Below are 18,810 nucleotides of genomic sequence, written 5' to 3'. Positions count from 1 at the left end.
AGTGACCCTTCAAAAGTGCCAGTTACAAGGGACCTCGTTAATGCTGTGAAGCATTCGCACAGGACGTACATGGAACGTCTTTAACGGGAGGCCAATGACATGGAAAGGCAAAAAAGAAAGGCACTTGTGGCCAGCAGTTCACTTCAGGAGAAAAGGGCCAAGCTGGATGAAGAAAAACGGTGTGTAGAAAGGCGTCTAAAGTCGTCAAAAGCAATGCTCCAGCGTGCACGAGAACTGATCAAGAAAGGCCTCGCTGGCAATGACATGGAAGAAATTGAAAGTGGCCAAGTGCTCCTGGCTGAGGCAAATACGAGCCTCACTCAAAACATGCAAATGCTGGCAAGCATAAATGAAAAGATTAAAAAAATGTGAAAAAAATGTCCGACTTCATGAGTACATGTATGTTCTTCGTTCAAATAAAAGAGTTGACAGCATGGTGCCAGCACGGTGCACGGAAATTTGAGGGGTGCCTTAGGTAAGCACTCCTCAAATTTCTCACGGGCTTACTTCGAAGCCATGATGAAAATTTTGAAATGAGTTCCAAACAAGGTTTCTCAAAATATTGTGAAAACTTGTTTTGCTGCAGCTATGCATTTCTCGCCGTATTGGACAATGTTGATAACTGATACCAGTTGCTACAAACTGCTCCGAAATTGACTTTTTGGTGCTCCAAAATGCTCGAAATTCTGATTTTTTATGCTCCAATAATTGCTCCAAATTGTGGTTCCTAAGTGGCATCACTGCATCAAGCCTAATACCCTGTCTATCATACTGAAGGACAAGTGTTCGATACTGGACCATTCGAAAATGACTAGTTTAAGATGTCTCGCAAGAGAATGCGCACCGGCAGCCACCCGGAGTTAGAGCAAGCGCTGCTTATCTGGATTCAGGAGGCTCAAAGCAACAGACTTCCTCTCAGCTGCGATATCGTTGCAGCGAAAGCGTCATTGCTTGCGATTATGCTAGGCATCAAGAACTTTGCTTCGTCCAATGGGTGGCTCACACGGTTCAAGCAGCGCCACGATATGGTGTTTAAAAGCGTTAACAGGGAAAAGGCTGCCGTCAACGCTGAAACATGTGATACATGGAGGGAAAATCAGCTTCGCAAATACTTGGGAGTATATCGGCCAAAAGATGTCTTCAATGCCGACGAGACAACACTTTTTCACAGAATGTTGCCCGAGAAGACGCTGATTTTTAAGGACGATGACTGTGCTGGAGGGAAGCTTAGCAAAGAAAGAGTGTTGGTGCTGATAGCGGCAAACATGACGGGCACTGAGCGATGTCGCCTGCTCGTGATAGGCAAAGCTGCTAAGCTCAGATGTTTCAAGGGCGTGAAAACGCTGCCTGTCGACTACGCGTCTAACAGGAAAGCGTGGATGACCGCAGACCTATTCAAGGATTGGCTGACAAAATTGGATCGCAAGTTCGCGTTATCTAAATGCAATGTATTGCTCCTTGTGGAACAATGCAGTGCACACATGAATGTGCCGCCCTTGAGTGCAATACGTGTCGCCTACCTGCCAGCGAACACTACATCGGTGTTACAAGCACTGGACCAGGGGATCATCAAAAACATGAAAGCACTGTACAGGAAGCATCTTCATGAGCGGATGCTGTTGTGTATGGACAATGCAAGTCAGTACGAGGTGAGCCTTCTCAGTGCTATCCATATGCTGGCGCGAGCGTGGGGTCGCGTAAAGGATGAAACCATTGCGAACTGCTTTAGGGCGTGCTGCTTCATTCCAAGTGGTGCAGATGATGACGCCTCTTGTACAGTGGGGGAAGAAGACACAAGTGAGCTTGACGTTGATGGTCTCCTGCCAGCTCTCGGCAACGTCCCTTTCGAGGAGTACATTGCCACTGACAGTTCGGTAGAAACGTGCGGTGCACTTTTGGACGCTGAAATCGTGGAGATGGTTCGGCCCAGCGAGCCCAGTCACGAAACTGAGGTTGGCGACGCCGCCGTTGCAAGTGAGCCACTACCGCGGGCTGCTGATGTAGCCGCAGGCCTTGCCCTCGCGTAGCGGTTTTTCACTGCGGAGAACAATGCCGAGGAAGCACTTGGGCACATATACAGCCTGCAGGACTTGCTTTCTGCTGCAAGATTCTGCAAACAGAAGCAAACGGCAATCACAAATTTTTTCTCATAAACTGCTTTGAAATAAATGTATTTTTCGTTCATTTTGGGTAATTGAAATTCCGCTTAATTCAAAGTTTTTCGCGGTCCCCGTGAACTTCGTATTAACAAGAGTCGACTGTACTTCAAGAACTCCTTCGCGTATGCTATACAGTTCACCGCACCTCTACTGCCTACCACCCGCAAACGAACGTCTAACGGAGCGTTTCAATAGAACCCTGGGGAGACATGCTCGCGTTGTATGTCACTTCTGACAAGTCAAACTGGGATGTGGAGCTACCATTTGTAACCTATGCATGCAATACCATGACGCAATCATCCACAGGTTTTTCGCCTTTCTTTCTTCTATATGGCCGTGAGCCATGCGGTACTCTTGACACCCTTTTGCCGTATCGCCCGGACGCTTCCGACTTACGTCCTGTTTCTGAAATTGTGCGGCATGCTGAAGAGTGTCGTCAGTTGGCCCGCTCATTCACAGCGGACAGACAAGCCCTTGAAAAAAATGGCAGCATATCCACGGGTTGAATTATGGAGAGGGGGGCGAAGCATCCGTCCGTCCATTCGTTCTTGCTTCCGTCCGTTCATGCGTCCATCTGCGTGACCTTCCGTGCGTCCATCCGCCTGTCCGTGTGTGCGTCTGTTTGTGCGTCTGCACGTCCATCTGTGCATTCGTCCATGCATCTATTGGTCCGTGCAGCCATCCGTGCGTCCGTCTATGTATGTGTCTGTGTGTTCGTTTGTCCATCTAGTCAACACTCCAAGTACCACCATCTTGCATCTTTTCATTATATATGCATCCGTCTGTGTGACTGTCCATGCGTCATCCCCTTGTCCCTGCGTGCGTCTGTTCGTGCGTCCGCACATCCATCCGTGCATCTGTCCCCGCGTTCGTCCATGCATCCACCCCTGCATCTGTCCATCCGTCCGTGCAGCCATCCGTGCGTCCGTCCATGCATCTGTCTGTGTGTCCATTCGTCCACCTAGTCAAGACTAAGTACCACCATCTCGCATCTTTTAATGATATATTCCGCATATAGAAGCACAGCCATCCAGCAGACATTCCAAGGACTAAACGAGAGGTGGCACACGCACACTTTCTTACGGCTTGCGCTTCTTGTCTACTTCCCACCTTTAACCACCTCGAGTTCATGATATATACTAGTTCACTGTATTCATGGCACTGCGGCCCAACGCTCGCTAAACCTTTCTAAAACCAAGGAGGTTACACCCAGCGAGTATAACCTAGCAACCCTTTCTTGTCAGATAGTGCTCAATGTACATGCCAATGGCTGCTAATTGGGAATGAGAGACAGGAGAATTTGGCTTTTAGTTTACGTGCACACTGTGAATTTTTTATTGGTCAACAACGCACAGGAGAAATCTCCCATCGGCACCACCTTACCGGTCAAAGTGTAAGACTGGTTACACACTACGACTACAACGAGGGACGAACGTGTGCCACTTTAAGGAGCTTCGCCCCTAAAAGAACGCCATGACCATGACCAGCAAATCCAGAGTTTCGCCGTAGGCTCTCTCGTCTGGCTTTGACTGCCGTTCTACTCTCCTGGCCTGTCCTCCAAGTTTGCCCCAAAGTACCACGATCCTTACCACGTCGTGGAACGTCGCTCTCATATAACATATGTGATCGAGCCAGTCAACCCATCCACAGACAAATGCCGCATTGGTCGTGAGACAGTTCGCCTCAGTCGCCTTAAGCCATATCATCTCCTTCTGTCATCACCTCGACTCGCCAGGATGGCCTTCTTTTGTCACGGGGGTGTTGTAACGAAGAAGAACAATACGCCATAGTGGGCCATCTCTTTAGCAGAAGCCTCGAGCGCGAGCTGTTCGCCCTAATGCTGTGATTCCTGTGTCGGTCGTTGCCGCCTGCTTTCAAGATCAATAGACCTGCTGTGCAAGTGCTGTTTACACCAATAAACCCTGTTTCACTAATAATAAACTCTATGCACCTCTAATGGGAAAAAAGAGAGGGGGGCTTCTACGAGCATAGAATGGCCGGCATAACTCGACGACTTCAAGAAGGCATGTAAACCAGAAAAACAAGAGCCTAGGTTGGCAAAGCACACAATTATTTCAGCAAAGAAAAATTAAGTTTTGCAAGGAGAAAACAAAAACACTCTCATGCTTGTGCAGCAATTGCTTCTTTTGCACAAATTATCTGAACCTTGCACTACATTTCACAATCAATATTTTCTTTAAAAACTTGTATAATTGACAGGAAAGCTTCCATCTTTAAATTCACCGGTTATCTACCTTTAAAAGTTCATAATTTCCTACTAATTTGACACACTTATTTGTTGTCAATAAAAACTAATACAACCATGAATCTAATAGCATTACTGAACTTACGGCCTAGCAAACTGAATCTTTAGCTCGTTCACGACTATTACAGATGCCGCTTTACTAGGCAAAAGCTAGCAGAGACATCCATAAAACATGCTGACACAATGAAAGTGAAGCAATGAACTAGCTTCTTTGCGGACCAGTTGTATTACTTAAATGACTGTCTTACAATCAGAGGTGCCGACAGGCTATTCAACGATACCTGTTACCCTGTTTCTGAATCGACCCTTAAAGGGGCATATATTTATTTATTCTTTATTTATTCAGTACCTGCATCGCCTTTGCAGGCATAACAGCAGGGGGGGAGGGGTATATAGATTACTGGGTCAACTGACATTTATTTCTTCACATAAAGTAGGGTAAAACCCATCATTACATTAAATTTCTGCAATATTTGATGGAAGAGCATTCCGCTTGTTCGCGGCCCCACAAAAAAAAAGAATAGCGTAAAGTGTCACCTTCAAAAATGTTCAAGAACTTTCAAGGTAGGGGTTCCTTCTTTGTGAAATATATGATATTAATGCAATATGCGATATATTTGTTTCTGTCAATGCCTGTTTTTCAATAATAAATACTGAGAAAAAATGTGAGTCTCAGTGCCTTTCATCTGTCCTTTAAGTCCTGCCAATGAAGTGCACGCTTACTTTCAGAAACACTGAGGTTTTTGTCATAATTCCCCAAAACAAATCAAACAGCCCTATTCAAATTTTTTTTAGTTAGTTGACTAGCTTATGAGTCTGTGGATCCCAGCTTACACATGCATACTCAAGTATCGAACGTACGCGAGTGAAATACAGCCATTCTTTCAAGTTACTAGGTAATTGTGCGAAATTTTGACATAGTAAGTCTGATTTGCGTGCTGCCTTTCTTATTTTCTATACATGCCTATTCTACTTTATATCCGAAGATTAAAAAACTCTCAAGTATATATATATTATAAAGTCGTGTGTAACCTAACCTTATTTGATTTGTACTCATATGCCTTATGTGAGCGTTTTCTAGTAAAGGTGATGATTAAACATTTCAAAACATTTAGAGACATTAAACTGAAAAGACAAGTTATGATGAAAACTCTAGTGCCATTAACTTTACCACCATACTAATAGATGAGAATACAAAACCAAAAGATCCAGCCGGTCACCGACTTCAACATGTTTTTTTTTTTTTTTCGTATTCTGGCCACATTGGCTCTACTAAATTCCCTGAAATGCCAACTCTGTGGCTTGCTCAAAACTTCATTTATACTGATTACTGAACTAGCATGTTGCAGGCAATGCACACTTGCAGGTGTCCATCACGATGAAGGCCAAAATATTCTAAACATAACCACAGAACATTGCCCACCCATAGTGCAGAGCAGTAAAACACTCAGGGGGCTGGCCCACTTACAGTGAATGCATTGTAGCCTTCAATGACCATACCCTCGTCATCAAAGCACTCTAGGGCAGGCAAAGAGTGTCTCTTGGCAAGTGCATAGTCCACCTTGCTATAGCCAGGTGTCACCTTCATGGCCCCTGCAAACACACAAGGGCACTCTCAACTTAAGCTGCGACTATTCATTAGTAAAATTTTCCAATCATGAGACAGCAAGTTGGCATCATTCTAAAGAGGTTAGTCACCAAGTCAGTAAATGCAAGTAAAGTGCGCTATTGTAACTGTATTATTCCAGGTGCCTACCAAGTTCATGTTTCGAAATTCCCGCAGTTTTCCATGTTTCCCCCGAATGATTTTACTAAAGTTACCTGAGTGAAACTTTTTTTTTTGTCAAGATCGGCCGACTCTAGTATGCAGGTTAAAAAGTAAAACTGACTTAATCTCACAAGAACGGTACCAATCAGAATTAAACTTCAATATAGCAATACAGTGAAATGGGCCATTTACATTTATATTTAAAAACTTCAATAACTGAAATTCGTCTTTTATGCAAAGTGTAATAGCCAAAGTATTCATTTTCACACCGAAAATGCCACAACGCGTGCCTAATGCAGCAACCTGAAAAGCTCTTTCTCTCTCTCTCCATTTTTTTTTAGATATGAGAAAAAAGTTCAATTTCATAGAACATCAAACCCAGTGACCACGATTTGACATGGCACCGGTGCGGTACGCGTAAGGACGAAATAATTGCAGGTTTGATGCACTGTGCAATTGCGCCCATTCCGCCGCCGCCGCCGCCGCCGCCGCCGCCGCCGCCGCTGCTGCTGCTGCTGCTGCTGCTGCTGCTGCTGCTGTTGCTTGTTTGCAAAATGTTAGGCATTGCCTACAGTAGTGCTGTCATAACCAGCTGAACAATTTGCTCCCCACTCAGTTTGACACACACAGAATATCAAAACCTGTATGTGAGATGTCAGCCAAAAAGAGCCACAGTTTCGTTGCAAGGATGATGCAATTAATGAGACCGCAACAAATTGGAACTTTCAACAAATATAGGCTACAGCAGCAAAGGGCATAGCCAGCAATTTTTTCCAGGGGGGGAGGGCGGTGGTTGAATTATGCTTTTTCGCAGCCGTTTGGTGCACTAGCATTTGTTTGCGTATTTATCCACATAAAAAATTAAAAACACTTATGTGGGGTTTGTACTTCCCTAACTAATGCCCCTCCACTTAGTTACGCCAGTGATAGCAGCCAACTACTTCAAAAAACATGACCACTGGAGCAAGTGCAGTAATCTGTCTATATTTTCAACAGAAACTTTGCGACCAGAGTACAACACATACATATATATGAATCGGGTGCTCTTTTCCTCTAAATATTATGCGGCACGCATGACCACAGGTGACCACACCCGGTGCTACAAAGTACGCATTTCCTGCTGGAGTCGTGCTAGCTACCCCTTCTACACACACACACATCTTTTCTTCATGGGCATTTTGGGCGAAGAAGACAGCTGGAACATTTAATCTATGCTCGAGTCTCACTGGTCAGCAGTGCTCATGTGCTCTCACTTGCACAAAGAAGATACAACTGAGTGAGGCCATGTAATCATGATTTAGACTTCATATGGAAAGTGATCACGACAGTGAAGTTCACCCGAGGTGTCCATATAATTGCTATCTAAATAAAAAAAAAGAACAAGGGAAATAGCTGCAGTCTAAGATGGCATGAAAGCACGGGAAAAACCCTAATCATGGCGACCTGCTTTGATGGCCACATTTCTGTTTTGCTGCATCGCGCGCTGAATCGAGCAAATGCAACCCACACCTGCTTCACGTCTTCCAATCACTGCTACGCACTGGCTCCAGCAGAAGTCTTGCACTTCAACTTTGTCGCAAAACTTTGGTCGACTGCTTGAGACTTGTTTCAGCAGTACTCTCACCGAACAAGAACAAAAAAAAAAGAGCTTTCTCTTACATAAATGCACCTGTTGGTTACAATTACTTTTGCCTGTATATCTATTCTATTCACCTCAGAATCCCAAATAACATCTCCAAAGCTCAGAATCACAGGGTGTTAGCTTTCCCATATCCAGCAACAAACGGCGGCATCTCTTTACACAACAATCAGGATCCCAACCATCGAGCAAGATACCTGCCTTGCAGACAAACATCTGATTCCTGAAGAAATGCCACTGTTTTCAAGATAACTGAGAGCTATTAACATCTGCTGGTACCACCTGTATGACTACTCATGCTTGCTACCTGTAATGCAGCGATAGCAACAACACTATATCCGGTGCTATTGCACAGTATGCATGACAACGAACATGAAACTGATCTGCATAGTCTCAAAACACCTAAACAACACTGCGCAGTATGATGTGCAGTGCTTAATGCATCCGCAGGTGCTCTCAGATTATGTCCCTCTGAAGTCGAGAAGAACAAAAAGGTGAACGCTTTCTCCGCAGTGGCAGGGCCCGCGAGATTTTAAAAATTGTTTACAAAATATATCATTCCAGCATCACTTTACCTTTCTTTCCTCCAAAATAAGCTTCCAGCAAATTTCCCTGAAGGCAGCACAATTTTCCCCAGCAACAGCCGAGCTGGGCTAAGCTGGGCTGGCAAGCCCAGCCCAGCCTGCAAGCAAATGCTTTGCATTTAAAATCCCTTTCCATCAGTGGGACCCGAACCCACAACCTGATAGACAGGGTGATTTTTAGCCCCTTCTAAATGTAGCCCCGTTTTTACGCAAGGCACAAGTGGCTTTAAAACCCCTTCTGCATATGACGCAACTAGACCAGCGAATTCCAAAGTTGCTATTTTTTTTTCTGTCCTTTCGTTGTGTGGCTAAGATTAGGGTCTGCGCATCTGGATTGCATTGAATGATGATGCCCAAAAAGCGGGTGGCCAATGCGGCCCACATTTCTTGCTAAAATTAGCCCAACTGAGGAAATTTTGAGGCTGGTTGGACAATTCGGTGCAACATAGAACAATTTCAACAAGCTTCACAGCTTTGACTCAGCTTAACACAAAAATATGGAAATGTATCAAATTGGAGCGCATGTTAGACCCCTGCATCATCAGCTCAGATATTAAATATGAATGTGTGGTGACTCCACAGAAAAAATTTTTGGAACTTAAGCCTTTGACGACTAAGCATCATTTCTTGCACCCTTTTGGCATGGGTGTAACACAAGCTATCTATTGAAATGCTATGTGAACTTCATGTATTTTTGTCATAATTAACAACTAAACAATTACCCGTGTAACTTGATGTCGTGTATCGTGTCATGTAGCATGCCTCTCACTTTTGCTATTCACACGCTAAGTACATGAGATCATGCATGTTTGAAAGCCATTGTGTTTTACTGATGATCAAATTACTGATTACCGATGACAGTGATCATTACTATCATCACACTGTATAAGCTACATGCTTGCATTTGAGTGTTCCACTACGTGGGCAAAAATTCGCCCAATACTTTTAAATTCCAAGCAAATGCCTCCCCCCCCCCCTCCTCAGCAAGTCTAAACTACTGGTGAAGTGGAGTGGGAGGGAGAGGGGACGGTACCATAAACCAAGATAGTGGTAGCACAGTCTTCAGTCAGGAAAAAAATTGGCATGCACATGTCCAGAAGTAATCTCAATTTCATATATGGCCTGGCACAATACAATGAAGACCTTTAATGACACACACTGGAAATGCGATCAGACCACAGGTAGCATGGTGTAGTAATCATACAGCCGAGTATCCGGGCAGGCGTCACACGTCCTATAGCACATAGCCAACATATAACATAGACAGATAACATAGGTAAGTCGTTAATTGATATGTGGGGTTCAACGTCCCAAAACCACTATATGATTATGAAAGACGCCGTAGTAGGGGGCTCCGGAAATTTTGACCTCCTGGGGTTCTTTAACGTACACCCAAATCTGGGCACACGGGCCTACAACACTTCCACCTCCACCGTAAATGCAGCCACCGCATAGATAAGTTGCTAGTGGTGTCAGTAGGATTAGCAATGCCCCCTACATAACGCCCTTTACACTATCCCCCCCTTGTCGAAAGTGTGGACCAATTACTGGATATTTACAAGTTCAATCTTTTAGTTGTAATGATGCATCTTCCAGAATGGGTATACTGAATACCACACTATGGAGTAGCAGTATGTGTTGACTTCGGCTGTTTGCATCTGTAGGAGAAGGTGCACTTTCTTGGGGAGTTCTGCTGTCAGTCGTTACCACTGTCTCAGTCACTAGTGATAATGTCATCAATGTAGGAGTTATGTCAAGACTACCAAATGGCACAAGCAGATTACGACTGCACTCTATAACATAATCTGACGTCTCTACCGCGCAGCATCTTAGACACTAAACTCCGCTCGGCATTCGAGCAGTACATCCAGAATCTGTCACTCAGACGTCCAGGTCTAATGATCTAATGGCACTTAGCAGCTTATTCACGCTCCTTGAAGGTTCCATAATCATGCAGTTGCAGAGCTAGATGGCCACAGACCTTTGGCAACCAACCATGTGCATAGGCGACAACCCACCAGAAATAGAGTCTATAGAGCTTGTAGAGCCTGGATGTTCCTGTACATCAGAAGAGCCATGTGACAGTCAACAGTCTTGTGCCACAGTTCTTTCACTGTTTGCGCTGAACATTTCACGTCCCAGCTCGACTCTGGGAAAGCAGGACTGCCCGTGCAATGAACAAAACCATAAGGTGACGCGAAGTGCACTCTCTCTCTACGAGAACTGTGGCCTGTTGTCACTCTTAAGAACATTCGGGCTCTCTGAATTAAGCCATAATGTTTTTCAATGCAGCAATTACCGATATACTTGATGTCCCGTGCAGGGTCTGGACTTATGCAAACTATGAGTAGTAGTCCTAAATCAGCAGTCTTGACCTTCAAAAAGGATTGACCATTTTGATTGATATGTGAGGTTTAACATCCTAAGCAGTCTAGACCTTCAAAAAAGGATTGATCAATTTGATTGATATGTGAGGTTTAACATCCTAAAACCATCATATGATTATGAGAAACGCCCTAGTGGAGGGCTCCGGAAATTTCGACCAACAGGGGTTCTTTAACGTGCACCCAAATCTGAGCACACGGTCTTGCAACATTTCTGCCTCCATCGAAAATGCAGCTGCCACAGCCAAAATTCGATCCCGCAACCTGTGGGTCAACAGCAGAGTACCTTAGCCACTAGACTACTACGGCAGGGCTGACTTTTTAAAAAGGAAGATGTCAGCCCTGACCACGGTGTAGAACTAGGGATAAATTAGGTGATGACACTGCGCCCGGCGTCGCGTCCGGATCGTGTTCGCTACCTGGGCTGTTACCGTTTGATGCGACAGATGGCCCTCATGAAGGCAAGGTGGGCTGAGGTGCTCACTGGGGAGCGACTCCGATCCGCCTGTAGAAAGTTATTGATGCGGGGCCTCACTAGTTTATTACGCTCGATATAGTATGCATGTACATAGGTGTCAATTAATTTATACACTGTGACTCTGCTATAACGAAACTAATTTCCAAATTTTATGTGCAGCTTATTTGCTAGTAGTGTTTTTGTCCTATAAATGCTTCGAGAGCAGCAAACGTTGGCCTGGAGAGTGGTCGCATTTTGATGCGACATCACTGAAGAGTTCGTTTCGCTGAAATTCCGGTGTCGGCGTCGTCGGTGGCGTTGGCATTTTTGGTTCTGAATGAAAAAGCAGCATTGTACATGAGATAAAAATTTGAGTTGTTTGCAATAAGAATAGCAGCCCGAGGGTAAAGGCACGCTAGCTAATTAGGAAGGCGATCATCTGCGTGCGTGTTTGTGTGTATGTGAGTGTGTGTGCATGTGTGTGCATGCGTGTGTCTGTGTGTGTATGAGCACATGCACGCGGGAATGTCGCTGTCGCATTCTATAGTTGTTCAGCAAAATGAACGAAAAACGTCATCAGAAAACTTTCAACAAATGTATCACAAAACTTGTATGCGCTGTATTAAGAACTCGAGTCCACACGTTATTCTTACAAGTCTTGCTGTTAGCCTCCAAAGGTGACTTCATTTCGGCCTCAGGCAATATAAGCAGCATGCATAATATGGTGGGAAGAACTTTATTGGGTCCCGAAGGTCGACCCTGGATTGACCCATGCCACACCCATGTCGGGACTGTTGGGCCAGCACCATCAACCATACTTTGCGCTATTTTACTAAGCCATGTAGACTTCAACTTAATGAAGTGCTTATCAGACAGCAGAGGCATAACCAGGGGGTGGCCCACCGGGCCCGTGTGCCATGCCCTGCTACAGACCTGCTACTAGAGACACCCAAAACGAGAAAATCTGGCAAGACACATCAAGCATGGCAAACTAATTATAATTACGTGAATATAGTGAATGTAAAAAAAATGCCTGCATCACTGAAATAGTATGTACAATCCTTTAATCCCTGGTTATTTTACAACATTGAATTTTTCTTGGTCCAAATAGCCATATACAGTGAAAGCTCATTAATTCGAACTTCAATAATTCGAATTTATGGATAATTCGAACTGTAAGTTGTGGTCCGGCCAAGCTTCATACAAGCCTATGAATAAAAAAGTCTGTCAATTCGAACACGAGTAGGTTCTGCTGCGGATGATTCGAACTACACGCCACCGCGCCGGCGGCTTGGCTAGTCACTTATTAGGGCGGCTGCCGAGTTATGAGGCAGCGTTGACAGGGAATGGAGAGAAAAACGGAGAAACTGGCACGGAGGCCAGAGTGCAGAAAATAGCGCCACTTACTCTTCACCCCCTCCCCCCCCTCCCCAATCTCTCTCTCTCGGCGGCTGCCTGCTCTTTGTCCTACGTAACCTGCAAGATTTGTTTTTTAAAGACGATAGTCTTTCTTGGGGACCTTCGACACAAAAATTTTGGTCTGTCTGTCTGTCTGTCTGTCTGTACACTCTTAACGGCACCAGGTATTGAAACGGCCGACCCCATCCGCACAACACATGCACGCACAAGCACTACACATGCTTGTGCGTGCTTGGGAGCAAGTGACAGCGCTTACGATGGCAAATTGCTTTCGCCACTGTGGCTTCAGCACTGAAGCTCTGCAAGCTGAGGAGCCACCAGAACTCGAACACGGCGTCACCGCCCCCATGGCGGACGTTTTGGAAGACGTCTGCTTTGCGGACTATGTCGATGTGGACTCGAGTGAAGTGGTGTGTGATGCACTCACGCACGGTGACATAATATGTCAGGTGAGAAGTGCAGAACCTGTCGCTGCCAGTGACGATGATGAGGAGGAGGATGAAGCACCAGTGCGGCCCTATGCTGCGGAAGTCTTGGCTGGATTGAATGCCGCCCGTCTTTTCTTAAGCTTTGAAGAAGGCAGAGAAGAGGCCTTCCGCCAAATTTGCTTGTTAGAACAAAATAAGCTGGCTGCCGCCTTCAAAGAAAGAAGGCAGACCGGGATCACAGATTTTTTCAAAAAATAAATTATGCCCTACTCGCAGTGTTGATTGATTGATATGTGGGGTTTACCGTCCCAAAACCACTATATGATTATGAGAGACGCCGTAGTGGAGGGCTCCGGAAATTTATACCACCCGGGGTTCTTTAACGTGCACCCAAATCTGAGCACATGGGCCTACAACATTTCCGCCTCCACCGGAAATGCAGCCGCCGCAGCCGGGATTCGAACCCGCGCCCTGCGGGTCAGCAGCCGAGAGTACCTTAGCCACTAGACCACCGCGGCGGGGCCCTACTCGCAGTGTACTATTGTTGTTCTTCCCATTTGTTAGTTCGAACTTTCGTTATTTCAAACTGAGGCGGCTTCCCCTTGCGGTTCGAATTAACAAGCTTTTACTGTATGAGACAGCTGAAAAAATAGCACCTGAATTCTAAACAAGAAATTACTTTTCCGCTGAGTCGGTAGCGCATAGACCCGCACTATCAGTTAATGGGTTGCTTGCGCAACCCCTTTGTTCTCACCGCGGCGGCGCCCCAGCTTCACGTTATGTTTCACGAGCACAGGCGAGGAGGTTGCGGGGGAGGCGGCACTGTGTCGCTCCCGTAGCCTTTCGCGCCCTGCTCCTGGGCTGAAGCCGGGATGCCCCATTTCTCTCCTTGCCCTTTTCTGGGGAGACCCCTCTCTAAACCCCAGGAATGCGCGTCGCTTTCTTGGGGGGCTCGTTGTCTTTCGGCTTGGGGAGCGGTGACGAACACAACTCAATCGAGTTGGGAGTGACTTAGCCGCCATCATTCCCTGCGCACAGCCCGGTTCTTTCTGGGTGACCTACCACCCCAGGACTGGAGTCCAAAGCCACGAGCGGTGAGTGCGAGCCTTATCGTTCTCCCTTTTGTGCGCTTCGCATTCGGTACCTTTTCTCTGCGTTTTCGCGCGGAACTGATCCGCCGCTTCGTCCTTTTTACTGTATTTGTTGTGTTGGTGGCGCCTTACGCTTGAATAAACAGGGTCAGGCGTAAACTCGTCTCTGTTACCACTGGCCTGAAACCCGCCGTGATTGCAACTCACTGCAAACCACAGGTTAGGGGTCCAGCTCTGACCGATAGGGCTGCTGCATAGTGCTAGTAACGAGTGACTAACGCTCTGCTGGCACGTGGTGCGATTCAAAGAAGGGACAGCTTCGCACGCATGGATCTGTTCGTTACAAAGTAACCCCTATATTTTCACCGTGGCGACGCCCCGACTTCACACTACGTTTCGTGGGCAGAGGCGAGGAGGTTGCAGGGAAGGTGGCACTGTGCCGCTCTCGTAGCCTTTCGCGCCCTGCTCCTGGACTGAAGCCGGGGTGCCCCATTTCTCTTCTTGCCCTTTTCTGGAGAGACTCCTCTCCAGACCCCCAGAACGCGCATCGCTTTCTTGGGGGGCTCATTGTCTTTCGGCTTGGGGAGCGGTGACGAACACAACTCAATCGAGTTGGGAGTGACTTAGCCGCCATCATTCCCTGCGCACAGCCCGGTTCTTTCTGGGTGACCTACCACCCCAGGACTGGAGTCCAAAGCCACGAGCGGTGAGTGCGAGCCTTATCGTTCTCCCTTTTGTGCGCTTCGCATTCGGTACCTTTTTTTCTCTGCGTTTTCGCGCGGAACTGATCCGCCGCTTCGTCCTTTTTACTGTATTTGTTGTGTTGGTGGCGCTTTACGCTTGAATAAACAGGGTCAGGCGTAAACTCGTCTCTGTTACCACTGGCCTGAAACCCGCCGTGATTGCAACTCACAGCAAACCACAGGTTAGGGGTTCAGCTCTGACCGATAGGGCTGCTGCATAGTGCTAGTAACGAGTGACTAACGCTCCGCTGGCACGTGGTGCGATTCAAAGAAGGGACAGCTTCGCACGCATGGATCTGTTCGTTACAAAGTGACCCCTATATTTGGCGCCCAACGTGGGGCCAGTGGTTTAACAGGATGAGTAGTTTGTGTGTGTGACCGACAGCACACGAACAACCGTGGCAGCAGACAGGGCTGAGTTTCAGCCTTTGTTCACGCTGTCACAGGTGGCTGCCAACAGGCAATTGTTCGAAGCGGCAGTAACTGCTATCGCACAGTCAGGCCCTGCGACAAACATTAGCCAAGGGGATCTAATTAGCTTCGACGAGGGTGGCATTACCCATGAGGAGCTCCCGCCATTAGACTGCCCTTACAAAGGCGCGAGGTACATTACGCCAAGCCCTTTGTCCGAGTGTGCAGAGAGCGGGGAGCCACTGCGGCATACCAGCTCAATGCACTCAGCTCCTGTGCCAGATGTCACTGGCCAGAGCGAGTTCCCTCAGGCTTTAAGGGATGCCTTACGCCTGATTGAGAATTTGACGGGTGTCGTGCAGAGCACTGTGCTGAGACCCAACACTGCTGCGCGACCAAGCGTAAAGGTGGAATTACCCACCTACAGCGGGTACCATGACAAAGTCAGTGCCAATGAATATCTTGATCGTATGTTGGAGTACCAGCAGGCAACGGTGTTATCCGATGGCGAAATGCTGGAGTGCATCGTTCCAGACTGAGCAGGCTGCTCGGTGGTTCCGACTCACGGGCCATCTGTAAAGCACGCTGTCTTAATTCCGAGCGAGGTTTCGCGACGAATTCCTACCCTCTGATTACCAGCGTCACATGCAGCGCGAGTTAGAGCTGCGTGCTCAGCATCCAGATAAATCGTTGCTAAAGTACGTGAGGGCGATGGACGAGCTCTTTCATATTGCTGACCCCTCCACTCTAAATTGAGAGAAAGTGGAGCGAGTCACGCGACAAGCACACCCCACTTTCGCAGCATATTTGAGAGGTGGCAAGTTCAAGAATTAGGACGAGCTGGCCACAAAGGCAAAATGCATACAGGCAAACATACTCGCCTCACATGCATACAGACTACCACCCCATAGTCGCAGGCGCTTGAGCTGCGATATGCGTGGAACGGAGACAATGTTCGCATCTGTCCACTAGGAAATGGTGTTGTTGCCTTCAGTGACGGGCACTCGAGTAGCAGTTGGGAGATATTTGACCGGGCTCTTGACCCGTACATGCACGCCATGTGTGCAGCACATGCTGCCGATGGTCGAGATACGCAGAATCGGGGCAGGCATGCCAATCCAAGGACGCTGCAGCGGAGTGCGCCCGGTAGGAAGCATTCGATGGAGAGGAACGGTGGCCAAATGGTGCGAGGCACAGCCCGCCGAGCCCAAACGCGGCCGACTACCATCTGCTGTCACTGCAACCAGCCAGGGCATTTTGCCGGAGATTGTAGGCAACCCGAAAACCGAGAACCCGCGCCTTCGGGAAACGAGCGGGGCCGCCGGTTAGCAACGCTGCATGGCCGGCGGCAACCAAAGTAGTGCTCAGTGAGACGCATGAACTCCTAGCCCCACTGGCTTGTCCTTTCGGACCGTTCAACGACACGCCAGTGCCACTAATTGAGCTAACAGTCGCCCGGTGCAGGTTCATCGCGCTGTTAGACGTGGGAGCAAGCACTTCACCTTTTGGCAATGAAGAGTACGATCGTCTCTGTCCGAACAACATCCGGCTGAGAGAGGGTAATGAGACTTTCTGGCTCACCAGCGGCTCGGTGCAAGCCAGCGCTGCTGCTAGGCTATTGGCGCAGTGGAAGAAACGGGTCAGGCCGCAACACTAGCTTACCTTTCAGGCCTGTCGGTTCCTATCATTCCTGGTAGAGACTTCCTTGCCAGGACGGGCATTGTTATCGACGTCTACAACGGACGTTATAGGGAGCAAGCATGTGGTACCCTGAAACCTTTCGTTTCTTTTCAAAAAGTGTCAAAGACAAGTATGTTCGATGATGCTTCGCACGCAGGCAGTTTGTACAATTGCCCGAAAAAGTCACTAGAAAAGGTTTCTATTAAGTCGACAAAATGGCCCTTAGAGAAAGAACCCGCCGGAAGGAACAGCTCCCCTCGCACGTGACCCCCATTCCCCGCTGCAGAGGCATTGTGCACGGCAGAGCGGGGTGAAAGAGACCACCCGCTGCTCAATAGCTCAAGCAGTTTTACGGTGGAAGCAAAAGCTCGCCTCTCATTGCTTCTGAATGAATATGACGCCATATTCACAGAACAGCCTGGCTGCACTGTGCTAGTTAAGCATTGAATAGAGACAGGCGATGCTTCCCCTTGGAAATGCAATCCTCGGCCAGTGAGCCTGACAAGAGGAAAGCACTTGACAGCGCACTGGACAAGCTGATCGATACAAGCATTGTTGAAAAGTCAGAAAGCCCATGGGGTTTTCCCGTGGTGCTTGTACCAAAAAAGGATGGGACATACAAGCGTTGTTGAAAAGTCATAAAGCCCGTGGTGTTTTCCCGTGGTGCTTGTACGGAAAAAGGATGGGACGACCCGTCTTTGTGTTGACTATTGTCAGCTGAATGAGGTAACACGCAAGGATGCATATCCACTTCCTAGATTTCCCTCGATCGTGTCTAATGTTGCCAGAGCGAAGTACTTCACTATGCTCAATACTAGCAGAGGATACTTTCAGGTGGAGGTAGATCCCCGTGACCGAGAGAAGACTGCCTCCACTTGTCACAGGGGCTGTAGTGAACAAGTGACGTGCTTCGCACTCACGGGTAGCGGTTGCATGCTCTCCTTTTTATTAGACGTTCCACAAATATATACAATCACAAGGACCCAGTGTTGCCAACTCAAACACAGAAACCGAAACTACTATATACAAAATACAACATTTTTCTTCCCTCATATTTTTATTTTTTTATTTTGGGAAGGTGTTAGTACGTTAGTACAGGTTAATCGCGCACAGCTTATATGTGGAACGAGAAATGCACAACAAGAAATACACATCAATATATACACAGAAAATTATCTATACAAATGCCACAAATATTGAATACGTTAGGTAACAGGTACACCAACTAAGGAATATTTACACATTCACACTTTATAATCGTATCTGTCCGGTCGCCGTCTCTCGCGGTGCGGCTGAATGCGACGACCAGGTGGGCACGACACCACAGGTTCTTCTGTAGTGTTCACGGGCGGGCGTGAAACAGTTTCTGAAACAGGAAACTGTCCGGCGGCTGGTCTTGTTGGAGAGCAGGAATCGTAGTCTGCACTAGGCACAGGTTTCGCTGCGGGAGCACTTGCCTCGGCAGACGCTGGCTGCCATGTTGCAGCGAGAAGCGTCGCGTCAACGGGATCGTGATGGAACGAATATTCACGCCCTGCAGAATGCTGCTGAAGGCCATTGTCGCCAGGGCGCCGAGCAGGCACCTCGCACAGCTTTGCCGCGTTCCATGTTTTTCCGTCGTCGAGAATGAAGGATGCTAGGCCGCATTGCTCGATGACTTTCCTTGGCTTCGAGAAAGAAATGTCACCTTTGAATGAAACCGATGGTTTTTTCACCCGCACCATGTCTTCTACTGCCACTGTTGTCGGTTTTGCCGCTCGCCTCCTGTCGGTGTAGGCTTT

At 47.4% G+C, this 18,810-nt stretch overlaps 1 protein-coding gene across 12 annotated transcripts in view; it reads right to left on the bottom strand.

Annotated features, from left to right (window-relative positions):
- Nucleotides 1-18,810, bottom strand: part of LOC119160723 (valine--tRNA ligase, mitochondrial) — a 622,168-nt gene that overhangs the window by 344,849 nt on the left and 258,509 nt on the right. For all 12 annotated transcript variants that reach the window (XM_075881124.1, XM_075881123.1, XM_075881132.1 and 9 more), the window contains one exon: nucleotides 5,894-6,018. In XM_075881124.1, the coding sequence (XP_075737239.1) occupies nucleotides 5,894-6,018 (125 nt within the window). The remainder of the gene's footprint in view (nucleotides 1-5,893; nucleotides 6,019-18,810) is intronic.

The sequence above is a fragment of the Rhipicephalus microplus genome, chromosome X (assembly GCF_043290135.1).
Source record: "Rhipicephalus microplus isolate Deutch F79 chromosome X, USDA_Rmic, whole genome shotgun sequence".
NCBI lineage: Eukaryota > Metazoa > Arthropoda > Arachnida > Ixodida > Ixodidae > Rhipicephalus > Rhipicephalus microplus.
This window is presented reverse-complemented; position numbering and strand designations above follow the sequence as displayed.